Below are 19,378 nucleotides of genomic sequence, written 5' to 3' on the forward strand. Positions count from 1 at the left end.
TGGATTTGTTTGATGATGCAGTAAGAGACCAAAGTGAATGGTATGTTTGACATAACGTAAGAACCATTTAACATGTTGCCAGTGCGTTATGGTCGGTTTGTGCATGAGCTGAGCAAGATGATTGACTGCGAAATCAAGGTCTGGGTGAGTAAGCGAGAGGTATTGAAGACAACTAATGGTGCGTCTGTATTCAATAGCAACACAGATAGCGGAACCATCATCAAGCACGAGCTTAGCATACACAGATATGGGTGTTTGAACTTCCTTAGCACCAGCCATCTTTAACCTGGTAAGGAGATCATGAACATAACGATTTTGAGAAAGAAATAAACCTTGTTGAACCGAAATGACTTCCACCCCGAGAAAATAATGCAGATCACTTAGTTCCTTCAACGAAAATTTATCACTTAGAGATTTGACAACATGCTGCAAGAACTGATTGTTATTGCCGGTGAGGATTAAATCATCAACGTACACCAACACATAGAACAAAATGCCATCCCGATTGAAGATGAACAAGGAGCTGTCAGACTTCGAATTAAAGAAACCCAACGCAAGTAGACCAGAGCACAGTGCATTGTACTATGTCCGAGGTGCCTGCTTGAGCCCATGAATGGATTTCTAAAGAGAACAAACATGATGAGGATGGGATTGATCTATGAAGCCTGTGGGTTGCTGCATAAATACCTGCTCAGTTAATTGACCATGAAGAAATGCGTTGTTGAAGTCAATTTGTTTGAGTGTCCAATTGTTGGACAAAGCCAGTGATAAAATAAGCCGAATGGTGGTCGGTTTTATAACAGGACTAAAGGTCTTAGTATAATCGACACCTGGACGCTGATTGAACCCTTTAGCGATAAGGCATGCCTTAAACCGATCCATTGTACCATCAGGATGACGCTTAATCCGAAACAACCATTTACAGCCAATTATATTGGAGGCAGAGGACTAAGGAACTAGGTTCCAAGTGCCATGTGAAACTAAGGCAGTAGATTCATCTGCCATGGCCTTACGCCAGTGTGGGTCCTTGAGTGCCTGAGAGACACAGGTTGGTTCCAATGGTGGTGCAAGAGGATGCTTTGTAGTGACTGAAAGTTGCTTAGGACAGAAAATATTAATTTGAGCCCAAGTAACCATGGGGTGAGTGCGAGTAGGAGGTGTGCTATGGGCAAGGGAGACTCAGAATTAGAGGGATTACTAGCATGAGAAGAGGAAGCCATACCTAGCGTAGGAGACGGAGTCACGATTGCCGTAGCATTAGGCGCAGGAGGTCTGACGGGAAGATCATCCAAAGGAACAATACACACTAAAGGAACAGAAGTAGGAGGAGAAGCAGCAGGGGACGGTGTAGCAGCAGTCATAGGAGCGGAAGAATGGCCTTTGTGAAGGGGAAAATTTTTTCATCAAAAGTAATGTGTCGTGAAAGATAGAGCTTACCAGTTTGAATGTCCAGACATTTGAAAGCATGTTGAGTGAGGGAATATCCAAGAAAAACACAAGGGTTAGACTTGGGTTGAAATTTATTTGTGCGATATGGAACAAGCCAAGGGTAGCACTGACAACCAAAGGTGCGCATCTTATGATAATTGGGAACCCGTCCAAATAACGCTTCGAAAGGACTTTGATGTGAGAGTAAGGGAGTAGGAAGACGATTGATAAGATGAACTGCCGTGGCCAAAGCATATGACCAATAAATAGAAGGAGCGGATGCATGACGTAAAAGAGTCATCCCCGTTTTGACGATATGTCGATGGCTACGTTCAACAGTCCCGTTTTGCTGGGGAGTATGTGGGGCAGTAGTAAAATGGCTAATACCGCGAGCAGCCCCAAAAGGTCTAAGTTTGATAAATTCACCACCATTGTCGGAATAAAAATTTTTAATTTTTCCGGAGAATTGATTTTCAACCAATGTGGTAAACTGAACAAAAATAGAGGACACGTCCGACTTATTTCGCATAGGATAGAACCAGCAATATTACATAATATCGGTATCCATCAACAGAAGAAACTAGGGATGGTCCCCAAATATCGGCATACAAATACTCAAGGGGAGCATGACTCTTAAGAGAAGTGAGACTAAATGGTAATTTTTGCGACTTATTGCAATGACATGAAATATATGATGAGGAGGTCTTAGGGGAGGACACAGGTAAATGAAAGCTGCGAAGAAGAGAGGATAAAACTTTTGGAGAAGGGTGACCCAGCCGATGATGCTAGCAATCAAACGAGGCAAGAGTTCCAGCCAAGTTGACAGCGTGTGCCTGAGGTTGGGGAGAACATAGTTCCATGGGATAAACTCCACCTTCACACCGACCTCGCATGAGCACCGCTTCAGTCATCCGATCCTTCAAAAGGTAAAAGGAGGGGTAAAATTCAACAATAACATTGTTATCATGAGTAAACTTGTGAACGAAAATCAAATTTTTTATGAATAAGAGGCACATGCAAAGTTTCATTTAAAGGAAGAGAACGAGAAATGGAGGAAATAGTGGTGGAACCGATGTTAGCAACTTGAAAACCTATGCCATCTCCAAGAACAACCTCATCTTGCCTATCATAGTCAGAGTGAATGGAGAGATTAGCCAAATCAGACGTAATATTATGAGAAGCAGCAGAATCACAGAGCCAGCCATTTGCCATTCGATGGAGCCGAAGAAGTGGTACAGTTAGCAGCAGGGTGAGATTGCATTTTCGCACAATGCCTTGCAATGTGACCAGGCTGATCACATATTTGGCACACAACAGACGACTATTTAGAAGGAGCTTTGTTGGAAGAATTTTTTTTGGAGCGATTCTTGTTATTTTTGAACCGACGATTGAAGGGCTTCCGTTGAGAGGAATTGGCAGTGACAACTAGGGTTGAATTGTTTCCATCCATGCGTTTGAGGTATTGTTCATGACCAATTAACAGATCATGCAATTCTGCAAAAGACAAGGCAGTTTCTCTCGTGCGAATATGGGCTACCATATCTCGAAACTCAGAACCAAGTCCATTAAACACATATAACGTCAAATCATCATCCGAAACTGGTGCATCAATCAAAGAGAGTTCATCAACAATTACCTTGACTGCATGAAGAACTCAAACACCGTGCAGGAACCCCATTGAATGAGGGTAAGATCTTCCTTCAACTGCATGATCCGTGCCTGTGATTTGCTAGCAAACAAGAGAGCGAGATGTTACCAGGCATCACGACTTGTAGTGATCATAGCAATAAGGGGTAATAGGGTATAACTGCTTCAGAAACAGAAGCAAAGATAGCATTCAGCAGTAGCTGGTCCTGTCGGCACCAGTGTGCATAGAGTGCCACAGCAGAGACAGAAGAATCTGCAGCAGGTGCAGGAGGACAATGAAGGGTACCATCCAAATATTTCATCAGATCATATCCAATGAGAATAGTGAGGAAAGTTGCACGCCAGGAAGGATTATTTGAGGATGTGAGTTTGTAGGGCAATTGGCTGGAAGTGTTGATAATAACAAGAGGTAGTGTAGACACGGAGTTGGAGCCATTGGGCACCGAAGAATTATCATTGGACGGCATGGAGTTGGAGGATGTTTCTATTCTTGTGGGAGAAGAACCTTCTGATACCATATAAGGATTACACAAGTGATTTGGAAAAAATCTTCACTGGTATTTTGCATTACAATACGTCTTTATATAATACAAGAACATGGTTATTTAAGGAAAATACAACCATAAAGAACGCTACAGCTATTGAAGGAATATACAGCCAAAAAATAGAGTAGCTATACAAATATATTGATAGAGAGAATCATAGATGAGCGTGATTTATGTGAATTCCTTTATAACGAGTATATGCAAGATACCATTAGATATATCATGTATGAAATTAGTGAGAAGTGAATGCAATAAATTCCCTACTTGATGATCAGTGACACTTTCTATGGCATGGCATATTCGTTACTGCATGTTTCTTACCGAAGTGGAAGGATCGGGTCGATCGACTGCCAAAGATCAAGGACAAAAGTATCAATGTATTACGAACATATACACACACACACACACACACACACACACACACTAGGCTAGAAGCAACACAGAAAGCACGTTTGCCTAGTTGGGTGAAACATATCATTATTCAAAGATAATAAAACTTTTTACATAAAAATTATAAATGAAGTATAATAATTTCATATTTTGATACGTAAGAAAATAAAAATATTAGTTCAAAATACACCATAGTTTAATACAAGTTGGTGGAGTAGAGTAACATAGACAAATGAGATAATATAAAATTTTCATCGATTCCTAAGCTAATTGGAATTCGCTAGGATCCTTTTCCATATAAAAGGAAAAAAAAAATTTGCTAAAGTAAAGGAATCAAAGAAAGGAGAAGGGCAAACTTATTGGCATATAAATGAGAAGCCGAGATAACAATACAAAATATTACAATAATCAGACAACACAAACAATGATAATAATACAAAATGTGTCTTGAGAAAAAGACTTGAAGAAGAAAGGAAGAGACCCTGCGTGAGGGGAAGATTGTGAGCCAACAAACCAGGAGCAGGAGAGCAACTATCTTTGTAGGATCTGCATTAAAACATAGATACAAAAAATAAGTAAATACTTATCTAAAGAGAATGCAGGCAACAAAATCTAATGTTTTATTTATGTTAATAACTTACCTGCTAGAAAAATAATATATATTTGTTTGTGTTGTCCCATTATATATATTGGTAAGTATGATAAGATATTGCCACAGATAACCTAAATAACGTAATAACATGAAAGGAATATCTTTTAGTGTGTCAATAAGCTATTTCACAGTGGCTGTTTGCTCAAGACTTTAATAAAACCTGAGAGAAGTAGACCATTAGAAATAAGACAGACAGGAATTGCATGTTAAAAGTTTTTAAAACAACCTATATTCAAAAGAATGAAATTAACAAGAGAAATTCAAAGAATCATTAGAATACCAAAATTTTCAACCACACAAACTAATCAGAGTCAAACCAGATCACACCAAAATAATAATAATAATAATAATAAGTAAATAAAGTTTGAGTCAGTGTTTTGAACACAAAAAGAACAAGAACAAATAAAAAAAGAGAATACTTGCAGATCGGTCAATCTGCTCTTCTTCAATAAACAACCCTCCAATAATTGGGCGCCACGTATGCATTTTATTTTACTTAGTTTGGGTTTGCCTACACTCGATGAGACCCCATACAGCCATCCCTCACTTCTTCGTCTTCCCCTCCATCCCCTCCATCCCATTCCCAAACGATCTCAACAACCACCACACTCATTCCGGAGGTAACTCGACCCCATGACGGAACTCAAATCTTGACCCCACACTCATCTCGTCGGCAACTTGACCTCTCAATGGAGCTCGACCTAGACGGTGGCATGGAGGAAAATCGATTTACTTCTTTGCTGCGTCTCTTCCGGTCCTCTTCTTTCCCAACACCTTATACAATCCTATCACACCATCACAGCTTCCTTTCCATGAGATCGGCGACCTTTACCTGCTTGATTTCGTTGGACCCTCCGGCTTCATCTGTCTCTTCCAGAGTCAACAAGTCTTTTTTTTTTTTTTTTGTCTTCGTTTCTCCTTACCTTTTTTATTGAGTGAGTATTTGTTTTTGCGGCCTTAAGGAGGTGGACTGGTGGCAGTGGATGCTAGTGGCGGATGCTGCTAGTGGTGGTGGGTATTACTTTGTTTCGGGTATAGTAAAACAGGGGCTTTTTCTTTTGGTTTACAACGGTGGTGCACCGACAGTGGCTGGGTTGTGCTGCAGAGGAGGAAGTGCTCGGTTTCGGTTTGCTTACTGGACGGGTGGTTGTTAGAAGAGCATCTATGGCATTGTTAGATGGATGAAAGTTATTGCCGTCACTGGGTTGCCTCTGTGGGTTGAAAACGTGGAGGAGAAGTGGCTGTGGAGGTGCAACTGGTGGTTGTGGACTTGAGTAACTATGTGGTTTTCTGATTGGTTCTAGTGCCGATGGTTGTTGGTAGTAAGGATGAGCTGTTTCGTGGTGGACTGTGCGACGGGAACCACTCAAATGCAATGGCTGGTCTCGGTGGTGTAGGGCTAAGGTTTAGGCTGTGGGTTCAGTTTCGGTCTCGGTCGTGCGGGGTGATCTCGGCACATTTGTTTCCGTTCGGAGTTGTTGTGCTGCCAGATAGGGGCGGCGTTGCTGTTTATGGAAGGCAACAAGGTGGTAGCAGTTTCTCAAGGGGCTAAGCAGTCTAGGTTTATGTTTCAGATTTGGTCAGATTTGGGCTCTATACAGTGATTCAAGTCGTAGGTAGATGAAGTGAACTATTTTGTTGTGTTTTGCAATTCAATCTTGTGCGCATGAGTCTAGTCTGATTATGGTGTAATTTCTGAGGTGACGCCCTACTATTAGATGGCTGTTATTCTTTGAAAAATAGACGGATAGCTTAAAAGCGGCTCTAATAAAAAAAATAAACAAAATTTGAAGCTCGATTCATGCATGCATGAACCAAATCATTGTATCTGAAGGAAAGGTCATAAAACAAACAATGGGTATATTTAAAAATGTACAACAACCAGCAAAAAGCAATGAAAATGCCAACCAGTTACAACATAGATAGGACACCATCAGTCTGTTTGGTTCTAATGAACAATGACTAAGGATAAAATCAAAACTTACTCAACCCACCATAAGCAATTTTGTGCTTCCAACAACAGAGTACACATGATATGCATTTGGGGGATCCTTTTTCAATAAATGCATCAAAATTAGTTTGGTTCAGAAACTTTTTTTTTTTTAAAAAACAAAAAACTACATCGTTCAAGTCTTTGAGGAAATACAACTAAGCAAAACCCGAAGAAAACAAAATGCAAGATTTATATTACCAAACCTTCATTCCTTTCCTATTACCTCCACTTTCTGGAAAAGCATACACAAAAGGCAAGAAAGATAACTAATTCAAATCTTACACCTAGATCAGACCCAAAAAATAATAGAATAACAATCATTCAAAGAACAAGTCTTGAGAAAATACAACTAAGCAAAAATATGCACTGTTTAAAACATTTGATTTTCACACACAAATGCCCTTTGAACCAAAGGTACTCTGGATTTTTCCACAACTCAGAGAGAGAGAGAGAGAGATAGACCAAGACACAGATCTGAAGAGATTTCGAGATGGGAAAACACACATCATGAAAAAACAGTTTCTTCCTTCTCCTAGTTAGTTATATAGTTTGTTCCTTCTACTTTTAGGTTTTTTGGGTTGCTCCAAAAATCAGAGAGACAGAGAGAGAGAGAAAGATCTAATTTGAACAAATTTACAGAAGAAGTGTTTTCTACAGTGATCCATGCTTCTGCAACTTGGCTTTCCGATTTACACAATCTCGTCAAGAGGAAAAACACAAAAATGCAGAAAAAAATACAAAAAAAAAAAAGTGTGATTGGTGGGATTTAAGAAATTCTTGAATGGGTCTGTGTGACGATGAATATTTTGTGAGTATTAATATATCAAAAAAATGGTATGATGATGATTCTTTTGTTTTGGCTTCTCAAGTATCTCAAATATTGTACTTAGATGATCCCGAGTTAGGAAATAAATGGCGAGTCCCCAAGGCAGAGGGACAAGACGAAGACGAAGATGATCCCTCTACTCAAGAAACAATAAAGAGAGTTAGCATGTCTTTAACTTGTTTGTGAATTTGAGTTTATATGAGATGATTCCTTTGCATAGGAAATATATTGAGGCTAAAATTATTGATGCGACAATTGAGGAAAATGTAGACTCATCTGAAGTATCTACAGATGAGGAGGGTGAAGGGTCCACTGAAACTAATATAGATGTTTATGTGTTTTGTGTTCACATGACACTTTTATGATAAATATTTTATGTGATGCATGTATCAGTATTTTAAAATTATGTCACTTAATAGGAGACAGGTTCGCATCCTATCTCCACTCATGCCTAGCTCAACGCACGTTTACATGCATAAAAATAAGAGCTGTAATTTACGTATCAGCTTTCTTGTCAGACACTGTTCATCCATGGAACAGTTTCCAGCTACTTGTAGTGATCTATGTTCAATGTTGTGTTCTCGTTATATTATTTGTAGTCGGCCTTGTGCCCTAATTACGAGCATTGACATGCAGTTATGCGCTAGCTTCTTATTGTTGTGTGTTGTTGCCAGATACTAGGTACGTAATGTCTATCTATATCTAATCGTTTTCTAACAAATATTTAATGTTGCAGAGAAAAAACACTAAATGCATTATATTTATGCCGGTGACTAGAATTATTAAAATATCACGTAATGATGATAATAGTTCTCAATATTGACATATATGTTATCATATGTTTCCCTCGTGAGATCTCAAACCTCGTTAAAAGCATTATGCTCTGAGGAAGAATTTAAAAAAAAAAAAAATTACCGTGTAAGTGCGTTCTATATATTGGATATTTGTAGCCTATATAAAAGAAGTTAGTTAAATGCTGAAACTACAGCAAGAGAAATGGTCGGGGTGCTCTATTTTTTATTTTATTTTTTATAGTTTGGAAAAAGCCTCCAACAATAAATTTATAGATAGATTGCGAAAATTAACAAACCATAAATCAATGATAGAGCAAGAAAATGCAAGTCCGCACATAGTCTGTATTATAGACTATTTAATATATATAAATACAGTGTAATTACTATATACATATATTTATTATTATTTTTTTTTTTGCAGGATATATATTTACTAATTATTGGGATAAACTTGTAAGCCAGTCTAGATCAAGGCTAAATCCAAATTCAACATGTTAATTTTGGTTTGGATGCCGGAATTCTAGAGGTATGTGGGGAGGAGATTGGCATGGGGAAGGTCGTCGGTGATTGGGCATGATGGTGACGCGACAACGGAGGCCAGCAATACTAGGAGGAGCCGAGGAGATGTGAGATCGAGAGAGAGAGGGGCATGCGGCTGAAGGGAGGGAGGGAGGAGAGAGAGGGAAGAGGGGAAAAGTTAGGATTTGGGTTTTTAAATCCAAACCCTTCATTTTTAGTCTCTAAATTTGATCCAATGGTAGATAAAATCATACATTTAAATAAACTCACTTAAAATAGATAATTAAAAAATAAATATCATATCATACATTTAAAATCAACTTTAATTTATAAAATATTAATCTAAATGATAAAGTTTTGCTAAATATTTTTAAGAAAATAAAACCATATAAATAATTAGAGTTTTTAACATAATTTAAATCTCATAATATTTTTAATTAACTAAAATCATTTAGATAAAATAATTTTCTACAATTATACTATTTTTGAGACTTCCAAAATATAAGAGGCTTACTTTAATGATGATAGAACATGAGAAAAGGAACATAGAGAGTGGATTTGTTTCATATGAGCTCGCTACATCTTCAAAGTTGGAGATAACATGACATGCATGCATTGATCTCTATTGTCAAATATGATTAATTTGTAGAGCTGAAACTTCCATGCAAAGCTTTTAACACGTGATCATAATTGATCTTTCACATACAGATGATCAACAGAAAAGAAATGTAGAGAAATTCATAGAAATTCTGCAGTTGGAACAAACTTTTCTTATTAAAGTAGAGAAATATAAAAATTCATAAATGCTTGCTTATATTAGGTTTTATGCTCCTATGCATTAGGCTATTTACTAATCTTATCTTATGTACTCTTTAAATCTTGATGATTATGAACTAACAATTAATTCAATTATTCAAAATTATATACTACATGTAAGGATCAATCACACTTTATTTATTATTCGGACATAATATTTTCAAAAATTTTATTTTTTCTTCCAATTAGGTAAACGTGGCAAATGTGCTTTGCATGTTAAACCACTGCCAGTATGTATGTATGTGTGTGTATATATATATATATATATATATGCTAGGCTACGCTAAAAACAATTTCTGCTGGTGGAGATAATATTCTGCCTGCCTTTTGGAAAAGAAATTAAGCTGGGTGGAGTTTGAATCCGGTCGGTGAAAAAGTAATTCGTTGAGCTAATCCACTTTTTTCTGTGAAAAACAGTACTTCCACTGATTAGTACATGATGTCGGTGCGGTTAGATTAATAATTAATGCCTGCAGTGGCACTTTTCTTAGTAGTCCACAACTTCTAATTGTTTTGGCAGTGGTACTACTATATATATATATATAATATTATCGAGTCTACCCAAACTTCAATATATAGTTCACACGACTCATTTAATTATGAGTGAGACATGACTTGCTAAAATATTATTATTATGATCTCTTTCAGGCATTTCTCTGCATATATATAATTTAATCATGTACCGCGTGACACACGAAAGTTCGATAATATATATATATATATATGTAGCTTCCTTTATAATTAGTAACAGTTAATTTTATTGGGCATGGTACAGAAGCTTTCCGCTATTCACATAGACTTTACTGAGCCCCCAATTCATGGGGCCACTAGTACTATTCAATTATAATACAGTAGTACTTTTGGTATTCTAGCGTCACATGGCTAGCGGAAGTCACCAACCTAAGTGGGAAATGGAACCACTGATATTGGGATCTCGATAGCTTAATTTGCTAGGTTTCTTTATTAATGTATCTAGCTAGCTAATGCTACTGTACATTTCTCATGCCGGCAGATATATACATATATATATATATATGTGTGTGTATGTATGTATCGAATCTACGCACGATGTCGGATCAGTAGCACTTATGTTAACAGTGATTATACAAGTTTATCTCCATTTGATCAATTTTATATATTTGATTATATGAATGTTCTTTTTTCTTTTTTCACCGAATCACCTTCATATTGGTGAGAATTAGAGACGGATTCCAAGGATTTGAAGACTTCTATCTTCGAGGTAATAAGTAGATCGAAGAACCAAGTTTTGAACATGATCCACTAAAAGGGCTTCGTGCAATTAGAAGAGCTCATACGTTACTTAATTTCCACTCCCCTTCACCGAGACAACGTCCTTGTAACATTGTCAAACTTTTCAACTCCGCAGGACCCAATTCATGGACCCTACACTAATAGAATGTAAAAAGAAGAAAACGTATCGCGTCGGCTTTGGATTGATGTGTACGTAGAAATTCAAATGCGGAGTGACATGTGAGCTGACGCACTAGGCTAGCTCTGATCCATTATAAAAGACATGGAGTTTCTGTTGTTTTGAACCATCGAGAGTCCAAATTAAGATGGCTACCAAATACTGCCTAGTGTTGCTCTTTGGAGTGGTGCTTCTCAGCACTGCCTCAGTACTAGCCGATCACCATGAGCCTCCCAAACACGAGAACAAACCTCCAATTCACAAGCCACCTTTGCAAGGCAAACCTCCTAAGGGAGAGAAACCACCACCAAAACACAAGCCACCAACCCTTCTTGATAATGAGGATACAAAGCCATTCCCAGAGCACAAGCCACCAACCCATGGTGAGGAACCTCCCAAGGGTAAGGGAAAGGGAGAAAAGCCACCTCACGATCATCACCCTGGACGACTTCTACTCGAGTTCCACTCCCTAGATGAACAAAATTCTCCAAGTTTAGCTGGCAAGCCTCCGGCAAAGGGAGCAAAGCCACCTCCAAAACACAAACCACCAACCCCACTCAACAAGGGAGAGAAGCCATTCCCAGAGCACAAGCCACCAACCCATGGTGAAGAACCTCCCAAGGGTAAGGGAAAGGGAGAGAAGCCACCTCCAGAGCACAAGCCACCTCACGATCATCACCCTGGACGACTTCTACTCGAGTCTCAATCTCTTGATGAAGAAAATTCGCCAAGTTTGGCAGGCAAGCCCCCGGCCAAGGGAGCGAAGCCACCTCCAAAACATAAACCACCAACCCAACTCGACATTGGAGAGAAGCCATTCCCAGAGCACAAGCCACCAACCCATGGTGAAGAACCTCCCAAGGGTAAGGGAAAGGGAGAGAAGCCACCTCCAGAGTACAAGCCACCTCACGATCATCACCCTGGAGACCATTTGGTGGAGGACGCAAAAGATTCCCACAAGCCACCCAGAAAGTTGAAGCCTCCAACCGTCGGAAAGAAGCCGCCGACTCACTCTCACAAGCCACCCCACAAACCTCCATCTGCAAACTGATCCGACGCATGTGTACATGCGTATAAATAAGAGCTTCAACTTATGTTATCTTTCTCGTCGGGTACTTTTCTATCCATGAACGTTTAAAACAGTATTGCTACAACTAGTAGTGTTCTACGTAACTATGTTCATGCTGTTTACTCGATCGTCTTGTTTTTGTACCATGCCTTGTAGTTTAATTATGAGCACCGACAAGCAGTTCTGTGCTCCCCTTTGTAATGAATTGTCGCTGCTTGCCCGCTACTACTATCAATCGTTTTCTATCAAATATTTAATATTGCAAAGAACACCAAAGGCCGTGCCAGTGACGATAAATTATCATAAAGTAACGGTCCATAAATGTTGGCATATCGAAACGCAATCGTGAAATTTGATACCTCGTACGAATTAAATATACACTCAATATAAAGATGAAAATAAATTTAACGTCATTATATGAATATAGAATTCAAGACGGACAGTGCTGCTAGCGGAAATCGATCTAGAAAGTTAACCGTCAATGTACTGTATACACTTGGTGAATTTGTTTCTGAATGAGGTGAATCATGAATGGAGGTATTAATTAATTATGAAAATCATCAAAAAATCAACCTTTTTATAAAAAATTTATCTGAACTTTAGAACTGTATATATGTTTTTGCTGATTTTATGGATATGTGATTTTGTGGAGAGCTAAATAAGAGGATGGTTCTGATTAAACATGCAAAGGAGAAATACAAACTGAATCATAAATTCCCTCAGCGGTAATATTTTGTTACTCTGTTCTAGAACAGAGTAAGAATACAGTATGCATCAAAGCAAAATGCCAAAGTGATTTAAGCCCCGTTTGGATAGTAAGATGAGATGAGATAATTTTAGGTGAAAATTAAATAAAATATTATTAGAATATTATTTTTTAATATTATTATTGTCTTAAGATTTGAAAAAGTTGAACTATTTATTATATTTTATGTGAAATCTTGAAAAAATTATAATGATGAGATGAGATGAAACCGTTTCTGTATCCAAACAAGACCATAATTTTTTAACTTTATTAGGCACAAATGATCTGAAGCCCCAAACATGTTTTGGCAATACAAGAAGGAAAATATTTAAACAAAATTTAATAAAAATAATTTAAACTTGTGAAACAGAAAGCTTTGAATTATATTTTTCAAAATAATGGGAACGAATAATAAACTTATTCTCAGTTTGGAAAACATATTTGATGCAACCATTTTATTTAAAAAAAAAATCTCTAGAAAAAGTTAATTTATAAATAAATTGTTACAAATTGGGTTGAACAGTCTGTTGGGCCGGTCGAGAACCTCAATACAAATTCAACACCTTATACGATATCAGATTTGGGTTTGGATGCCAGTCTAGAGACCCAATCCAAAGCCTTCGGACTAGCGAATAATTCGATTTCTGTGATTTGGAGATTTTCACTGCACATATTTCCGAGTAAAATTATCTAAATAATTATAAACATAATCACTATATAATATCCCAAGGAAAATGACAAGGTTTAGGCAGATTTAGATTCGTATAAAGAAAAAAATGGAACACTGATTTAAAATGTCTCGATCGAGGGCGGCTCATCAACTAATAGCAACGGGTTCAAGTAGTTTGAAAACATACCAGACTTTATTTGATTTTTTTTAAACTTTTTTTTTTTGTCTTATTTTATTTAACAATAATACGCTCTTTTATGACTATATTATAATTCATTTAGAACTAATCAATGTAATTATGATATTTTATTAAAAAAAAACTCAATATTGTATAAACTATCATCGATTCAAAATAAAATTATAAACTAATTGTAGAAATTTTTCATTTTCATTTTATTTTTCTTCCTAAATCACACAAAATTGACATTAGAATAGAGAGAAACCAACTTCATGTCAGTGCGTTAATTAGATGAACTGCATGGCATTTTTTATTGGCCACGTACAACTTCATGTCTTGGCTGCGCGCATGCAGTACTGCTATTGAGTCCAAAGTAGTAATAGAAACAAGCCCACATTATCAGTATGCCTCTGACTTCAACAGTTCACACAGGACCATTTTCATATCTTATCGAGTATAATTAATTAATTAATCTTTTTTCTAAGCAGGCACCCTATAATAATTACGAATTGACGGACTCATGCTATGCCATAGTTGGAAACTATGACGAGTTGAGTGGTGATAGATTGAATAACGGAAAAATATAACAGAAGAAATTTGCATTATGGTATATATGGTCCAGGTCGAACATCAATACTAACCCCACGTGCCGGAGGAAGACTGACGGATATTGAAAATGAAGTTGGGAGCTTGATATCTGACCAATCAGATTTTATTAACATTTTTATGAGCCACTAGTGAAGGTTTTCACACAGGCTTAATTACTATTCAGTTAAAATAGCATTCTATTATATATATATATATATATATATATATACAGAATCTACGTACGTACGCACATTACAGTCTCTTTTGTACATATTTCTTATGGTAACGCCAAAGTATGTACTCGTTAATGACCCATACAGGAATTTCTTTTATTTACTTTTCTTCCCTTCCGTGGGAACTACATAATTGCCTTCACCAGGAGCAACCTTGGTACATTGTCAAACATCTCAGCTCCACGAGACCTAATGGGACCCTACATTTATAATGTGCCAAACAAGGAAACGTGTCGACTTTGGAGTGAGTAGAAACTCAAGTGCAGAGTGACATGTAAGCTGACGTAAGAGGTTACAGCTCTGATCGATTATAAAAGACACAGAATTCTTGTTGTTTCGAAACCATAAGGGATCGATCGACCAATTACGTCATGACTACCAAATACTGCCTAGTGTTACTCTTTGGAGCGGTGCTTCTCAGCACTGTCTCAGTACTAGCTGATCACCATGAGCCTCCCAAACATGAGAACAAACCTCCTATTCACAAGCCACGTTTGGAAGGCAAACCTCTCAAGAGAAACCACCACCAAAACACAAGCCACCAACCACTCTTGATAATCATGCAGATAAGAAGCCATTCCCAGAGCACAAGCCACAACCCATAGTGAGGAACCCATGGTGAGGAACCTCCCAAGGGTAAGGGAAAGGGAGAGAAGCCACCTCCAGAGCACAAACCACCACATGATCAACACCCTGGACGACTTTTACTCGAGTCCCACTCCCTAGATGAACAAAATTCACCAAGTCTAGCTGGCAAGCCTCCGGCAAAGGGAGCAAAGCCACCTTCAAAACACAAACAACCAACCCCACTTGACAAGGGAGAGAAGCCATTTCCAGAGCACAAACCACCAACCCATGGTGATGAACCTCCCAAGAGTAAGGGAAAGGGAGAGAAGCCACCTCCAGGGCACAAGCCAGTACCTCATGATCATCACCCTAGAGACCATTCAGTTGAGGATGCAGAAGACTCCCACAAGCCACCCAGAAAGTTGAAGCCTCCAACTGCTGGAAAGAAGCCGCCAACTCCCTCTCGCAAGCCATCCGGCCACAAACCTCCGTCCGCAAACTAATCGAACGCACGTTTACATGCATAAAAATAAGAGCTGCAATTTACGTATCTTTCTTTTCAGACACTGTTCATCCATGGAGCAGTTTCCAGATTCTACGTACGTACGTAATGTCTATCTATATCTTATCGTTTTCTAACAAATATTTAATGTTGCAGAAAACAAAACACTAAAAGCATTATATTTATGCCGGTGACGAGAATTATTAAAATATGACGTAATGATGATAATAGTTCTCAATATTGACATATATGATAATAGTTCTCAATGATAGAGCAAGAAAATGCAAGTCCGCACATAGTCTGTATTATAGACTATTTAATATATATAAATACAGTGTAATTACTATATATAATTTACTATTTTTTTTTTTTTTGCAGGACTATATATAATTTTCTAATTATTGGGATAAACTTGTAAGCCGGTCTAGATCAAGGTTAAATCCAAATTCAACACGTTGATTTTGGTTTGGATGCCGGAATTCTAGAGGTCCAATTGATCATACCATGCATTAATTTTGAGTTGGATTAATCGATCACGACTCCAATTTATTTCGAATTTGGACATTCATCAACAATTGGTGCACGTCTAATTAGGTGGACATTTGATCTCCTCATAGTGATTTATTAGTTGGGAAATTTACAGAAAACACTATATATATATATATATATATATATATATATATATATATTTAGTCTGCAATGTGCGCATGGCTAGCTAGCGTACTATTTCAGATCACAATTACCTAAAATTATCACTCATAGGATGAGTAGTACTGCATGCATTTCCAAAAATTGGAAGAATATATATATATATATATATTTATAGATATAGATATAATTTGAGCATAATTGAATTCGGTGATAAAGGATATAATATATACAATTCACACATATAGGTATAAACGCATGCACTTTGTTTTTCTGACACCAATTCTATTAATTAAAATATTGGTTCATATTCCAACTTTAACTGCATATATATATATATATAGACACACACATACATATATATGTATGCTAGTCTACGCTAAAAACAACATACATATATATGTATGCTAGTCTACGCTAAAAACAATTTCTGCTGGTGGAGATAATAATAATATTCTGCCTGCCTTTTGGAAAAGAAATTAAGCTGGCCGGCGGAGTTTGAATCCGGTCGGTGAAAAAGTAATTTGCTGAGCTAATCCACTTTTTTCTTTGAAAAATAGTTCCACTAATTAGTACAGATGTCGGTGAGGTTAGATTAATGATTAATGCATGCAGTGGCACTTTTTTTTCCAATTCTTCTACAGGTAGTCAACTTGGGACCCTTGTGCACCCCTGTGCTGACATGGCCTTTAAAATAAAATAAAAAAACAATAAAGAAACTGAAGGGAAAAGAACGAAGATTCACAAAGAAACTTTATATTGATTTCCCGCTCAGTACGAACCATTGGCCCTTCTCCGTTAGCAAGTCTCCTCTCCGAATGTCTCTCACGTCTCTCTCGCAGGAAGAGAATCACGAAGAAGTTTTAGCTTACTTTCTCACTCACGGAGCAGTGCACCATTTCTCAGAATCAAAAAATCCTTTCCCCACTGCCAGTCCTTACGAAACGTCCGTTGTCAAACGTGGTTGATTTTAAGCTTTATATTTTCCAGTCCTTAATTCTATTCTAACTTTTGTGCTTCTTGTGCATATATAATTGTTGTTAAGATTGAAGTTTTTTTATTTGTTGATCATGGTGTTCCCTTGTTTTTACCTTTGTATATAGCTTATTCCAAACAAAATATCACTACACAGTACTGGAACTTTTGAGTTCCCCTGATTCTTTTATTTTGGATGCTAAAATATTTTCCCAAAAAAATGTATATATATAAACCTACTTATTTGATATTTGTCATTTTCAAGTTTGTATACAAAATATAATGTGTGTAGTTGAATGAATGGTTTCTATACTTTTGTTCAAATAAAAGCTTTGAACTTTCTATACTAGTTTCAATAGCGTGGCCATACCTCGTACTTGCCACAAGGGAACATTTTTTAAACTTTTGTTAAAGTAGAAGCTTTGATTGGGGCCCTATCTCGATTGATGAACTTTATTGAACTATAAGCCCGGTAATTACTTTGTTCATGCAATATTCAGGATTTATCAGCAGCACATTGCTGATTGATTTAAATTTATGCACTTGTATCTTGTCTTGGTCAACAATTCAGTATGGCTATCATTTATTTGTATGTTCTATGTTCTATTTTCTTGTATCATGTTTATATATTACTAATAAAATGTGTGTGTGTGTGTTTTTATATATTTCTGTATATTTGTATATAAAATCACGTTGATGTAAATGACATTTGAAATATGGTGAATCTAAAAAATTTTTATTTTATATATTGATGACATAATTTTTGTAATAAAATCTAGATTAAGAAAGGAAAAGAGCACGCATCTCCGTTAACACCTCCTACCACAAATCCACCAACAAATTCATCAACCCAAATATACGTAACCATGCTTAAAATTCAGTATAACTGTTTCATTTAATGTTTACATTTAAGTTTTGGTTCACTCTTCAACTAATGGTTGGTTTATATGTTAAGTGATAGCAAGACCTTTTTTACCACAATTCTCAATACCTCATACCACAAGTCTAGCGATACAGGGATTCTGTTATATTATTTTTGAATTATTTATCTGTTCTATTAATATATTTATCTTAGGTTTTCAGCACATTATCATTATTCCTTTATATGTTAGTTGATACCGAGACCATGGTATCTGAATTTACCAGCACCTCATACCACTGATCCATCAACCAATACAACATCGCATGTATTTTGAATATTAATTTTGAACTATTAATGACTATATTTATTTTTGGTCTTCTACACATAATTATCACTATTGTTTTATGTGTTAGGTGATACCGACACTATTTTATCCGGACTTCCAAAACTATATGCATAGTTTGCATGCATAAATGCCATATGCGTGGTTACCACCATTTGTTTCTCGTCCTGCTTCCAACCCAACGAAGCTGACTAGTCAAGTGATGGATTCGTTCTTTAAGTAATGTGATTATTTCTCACCGTGCTTATATTGATTTACACTTGATTTTTTATTTTGTAAACTATAGGAAAATCTTGTGTCTCCATTTCATTCTTCAACTACTCCTCTGGTTGGTATAAATTCTACAAGCTCAAACCATGCCAAACAAATTCAGGACCCCACACTTAACTCTGGGGAGGCTGAGACTTTGTTGCCCTCTGTGTGTAATACTGTTGAATTCAAAGATGACGAGACGTTCGAGATACAAAATAAAGTGCAGACTAATGGTGGTGATAGTATTGAGGAGCCCAAGTTAGGGATGGTGTTTAGATCTGAAGAAGAGTTAGTTTCTTATTATAAGAAATATGAGAAACAATATAGTTTCAGAGTAACAACGCAAAGGAGTAAGAGGGATGAGCATGGGAGTTTAAGATATGTTACGTTGGGTTGTGCTCGTGGTGGGAAGGCACGAAACTAGACCTCAAATGTCGCAAGGCCACGTCCAACATCAAAAAAATAGTGTAAGGCGAAGATAAATGCTACACTGGTTGATGGGATGTTGAAAGTATTAACGGTTCACAATACACACAACCACGACTTGTCCCCACAAAAATCAAGGTTTTTTGCTGCAATAGAGAAGTGAGCGAGTCAGTAAAGAAAGTGTTAGATATAAATTATCAGACTGACATACGAATGAATAAGAGTTTTGCCCCTCTTGTGCAAGAAGCTGGTGGGTTCGAGAACTTACCGTTCCTAGAAAA

General features: G+C 37.1%; 2 protein-coding genes across 3 annotated transcripts; one reads left to right on the forward strand and one right to left on the reverse strand.

Annotated features, from left to right (window-relative positions):
• Window positions 1–2,213: 2,213 nt before the first annotated feature.
• Window positions 2,214–3,191, reverse strand: LOC121247196. Its single transcript, XM_041145562.1, has 4 exons — window positions 3,185–3,191; window positions 2,811–3,069; window positions 2,443–2,719; window positions 2,214–2,345 (listed from the first exon to the last, which is right to left on the reverse strand). Exons 1-4 carry the CDS (start codon window positions 3,189–3,191, stop codon window positions 2,214–2,216), a joined length of 675 nt encoding a protein of 224 aa, XP_041001496.1.
• A 7,981-nt stretch (window positions 3,192–11,172) lies between these two features.
• LOC121251876 (early nodulin-75-like) lies at window positions 11,173–15,619 on the forward strand. Of its 2 annotated transcripts, XM_041151280.1 has the most exons (2): window positions 11,173–11,422; window positions 15,141–15,619. In XM_041151280.1, the coding sequence occupies exons 1-2, from the start codon at window positions 11,188–11,190 to the stop codon at window positions 15,590–15,592; spliced, it is 687 nt and encodes a 228-aa protein (XP_041007214.1). In that variant the 5' UTR covers window positions 11,173–11,187; the 3' UTR covers window positions 15,593–15,619. The 2 variants fall into 2 exon arrangements, with proteins under 2 accessions (XP_041007214.1, XP_041007205.1); XM_041151271.1 differs by lacking the exon at window positions 15,141–15,619 and having other exon boundaries at window positions 11,173–12,117.
• The last annotated feature ends 3,759 nt before the right edge of the window (window positions 15,620–19,378 follow it).

Source organism: Juglans microcarpa x Juglans regia, chromosome 1D (genome assembly GCF_004785595.1).
Source record: "Juglans microcarpa x Juglans regia isolate MS1-56 chromosome 1D, Jm3101_v1.0, whole genome shotgun sequence".
In the NCBI taxonomy this organism is placed as follows: domain Eukaryota; kingdom Viridiplantae; phylum Streptophyta; class Magnoliopsida; order Fagales; family Juglandaceae; genus Juglans; species Juglans microcarpa x Juglans regia.

Excerpts from the sequence above, each read along its gene's own strand:
- LOC121251876 (XM_041151271.1), top strand. The coding sequence starts at position 11,188 with ATGGCTACCAAATACTGCCTAGTGTTGCTCTTTGGAGTGGTGCTTCTC.
- LOC121247196 (XM_041145562.1), bottom strand. Across the intron at positions 2,720-2,810 it reads CGGAAGCCCTTCAATCGTCG|CCTGGTCACATTGCAAGGCA; the intron begins GTTCAAAAATAA and ends ATATGTGATCAG. Across the intron at positions 2,346-2,442 it reads CTTTAAATGAAACTTTGCAT|GATCGGATGACTGAAGCGGT; the intron begins GTGCCTCTTATT and ends TACCTTTTGAAG.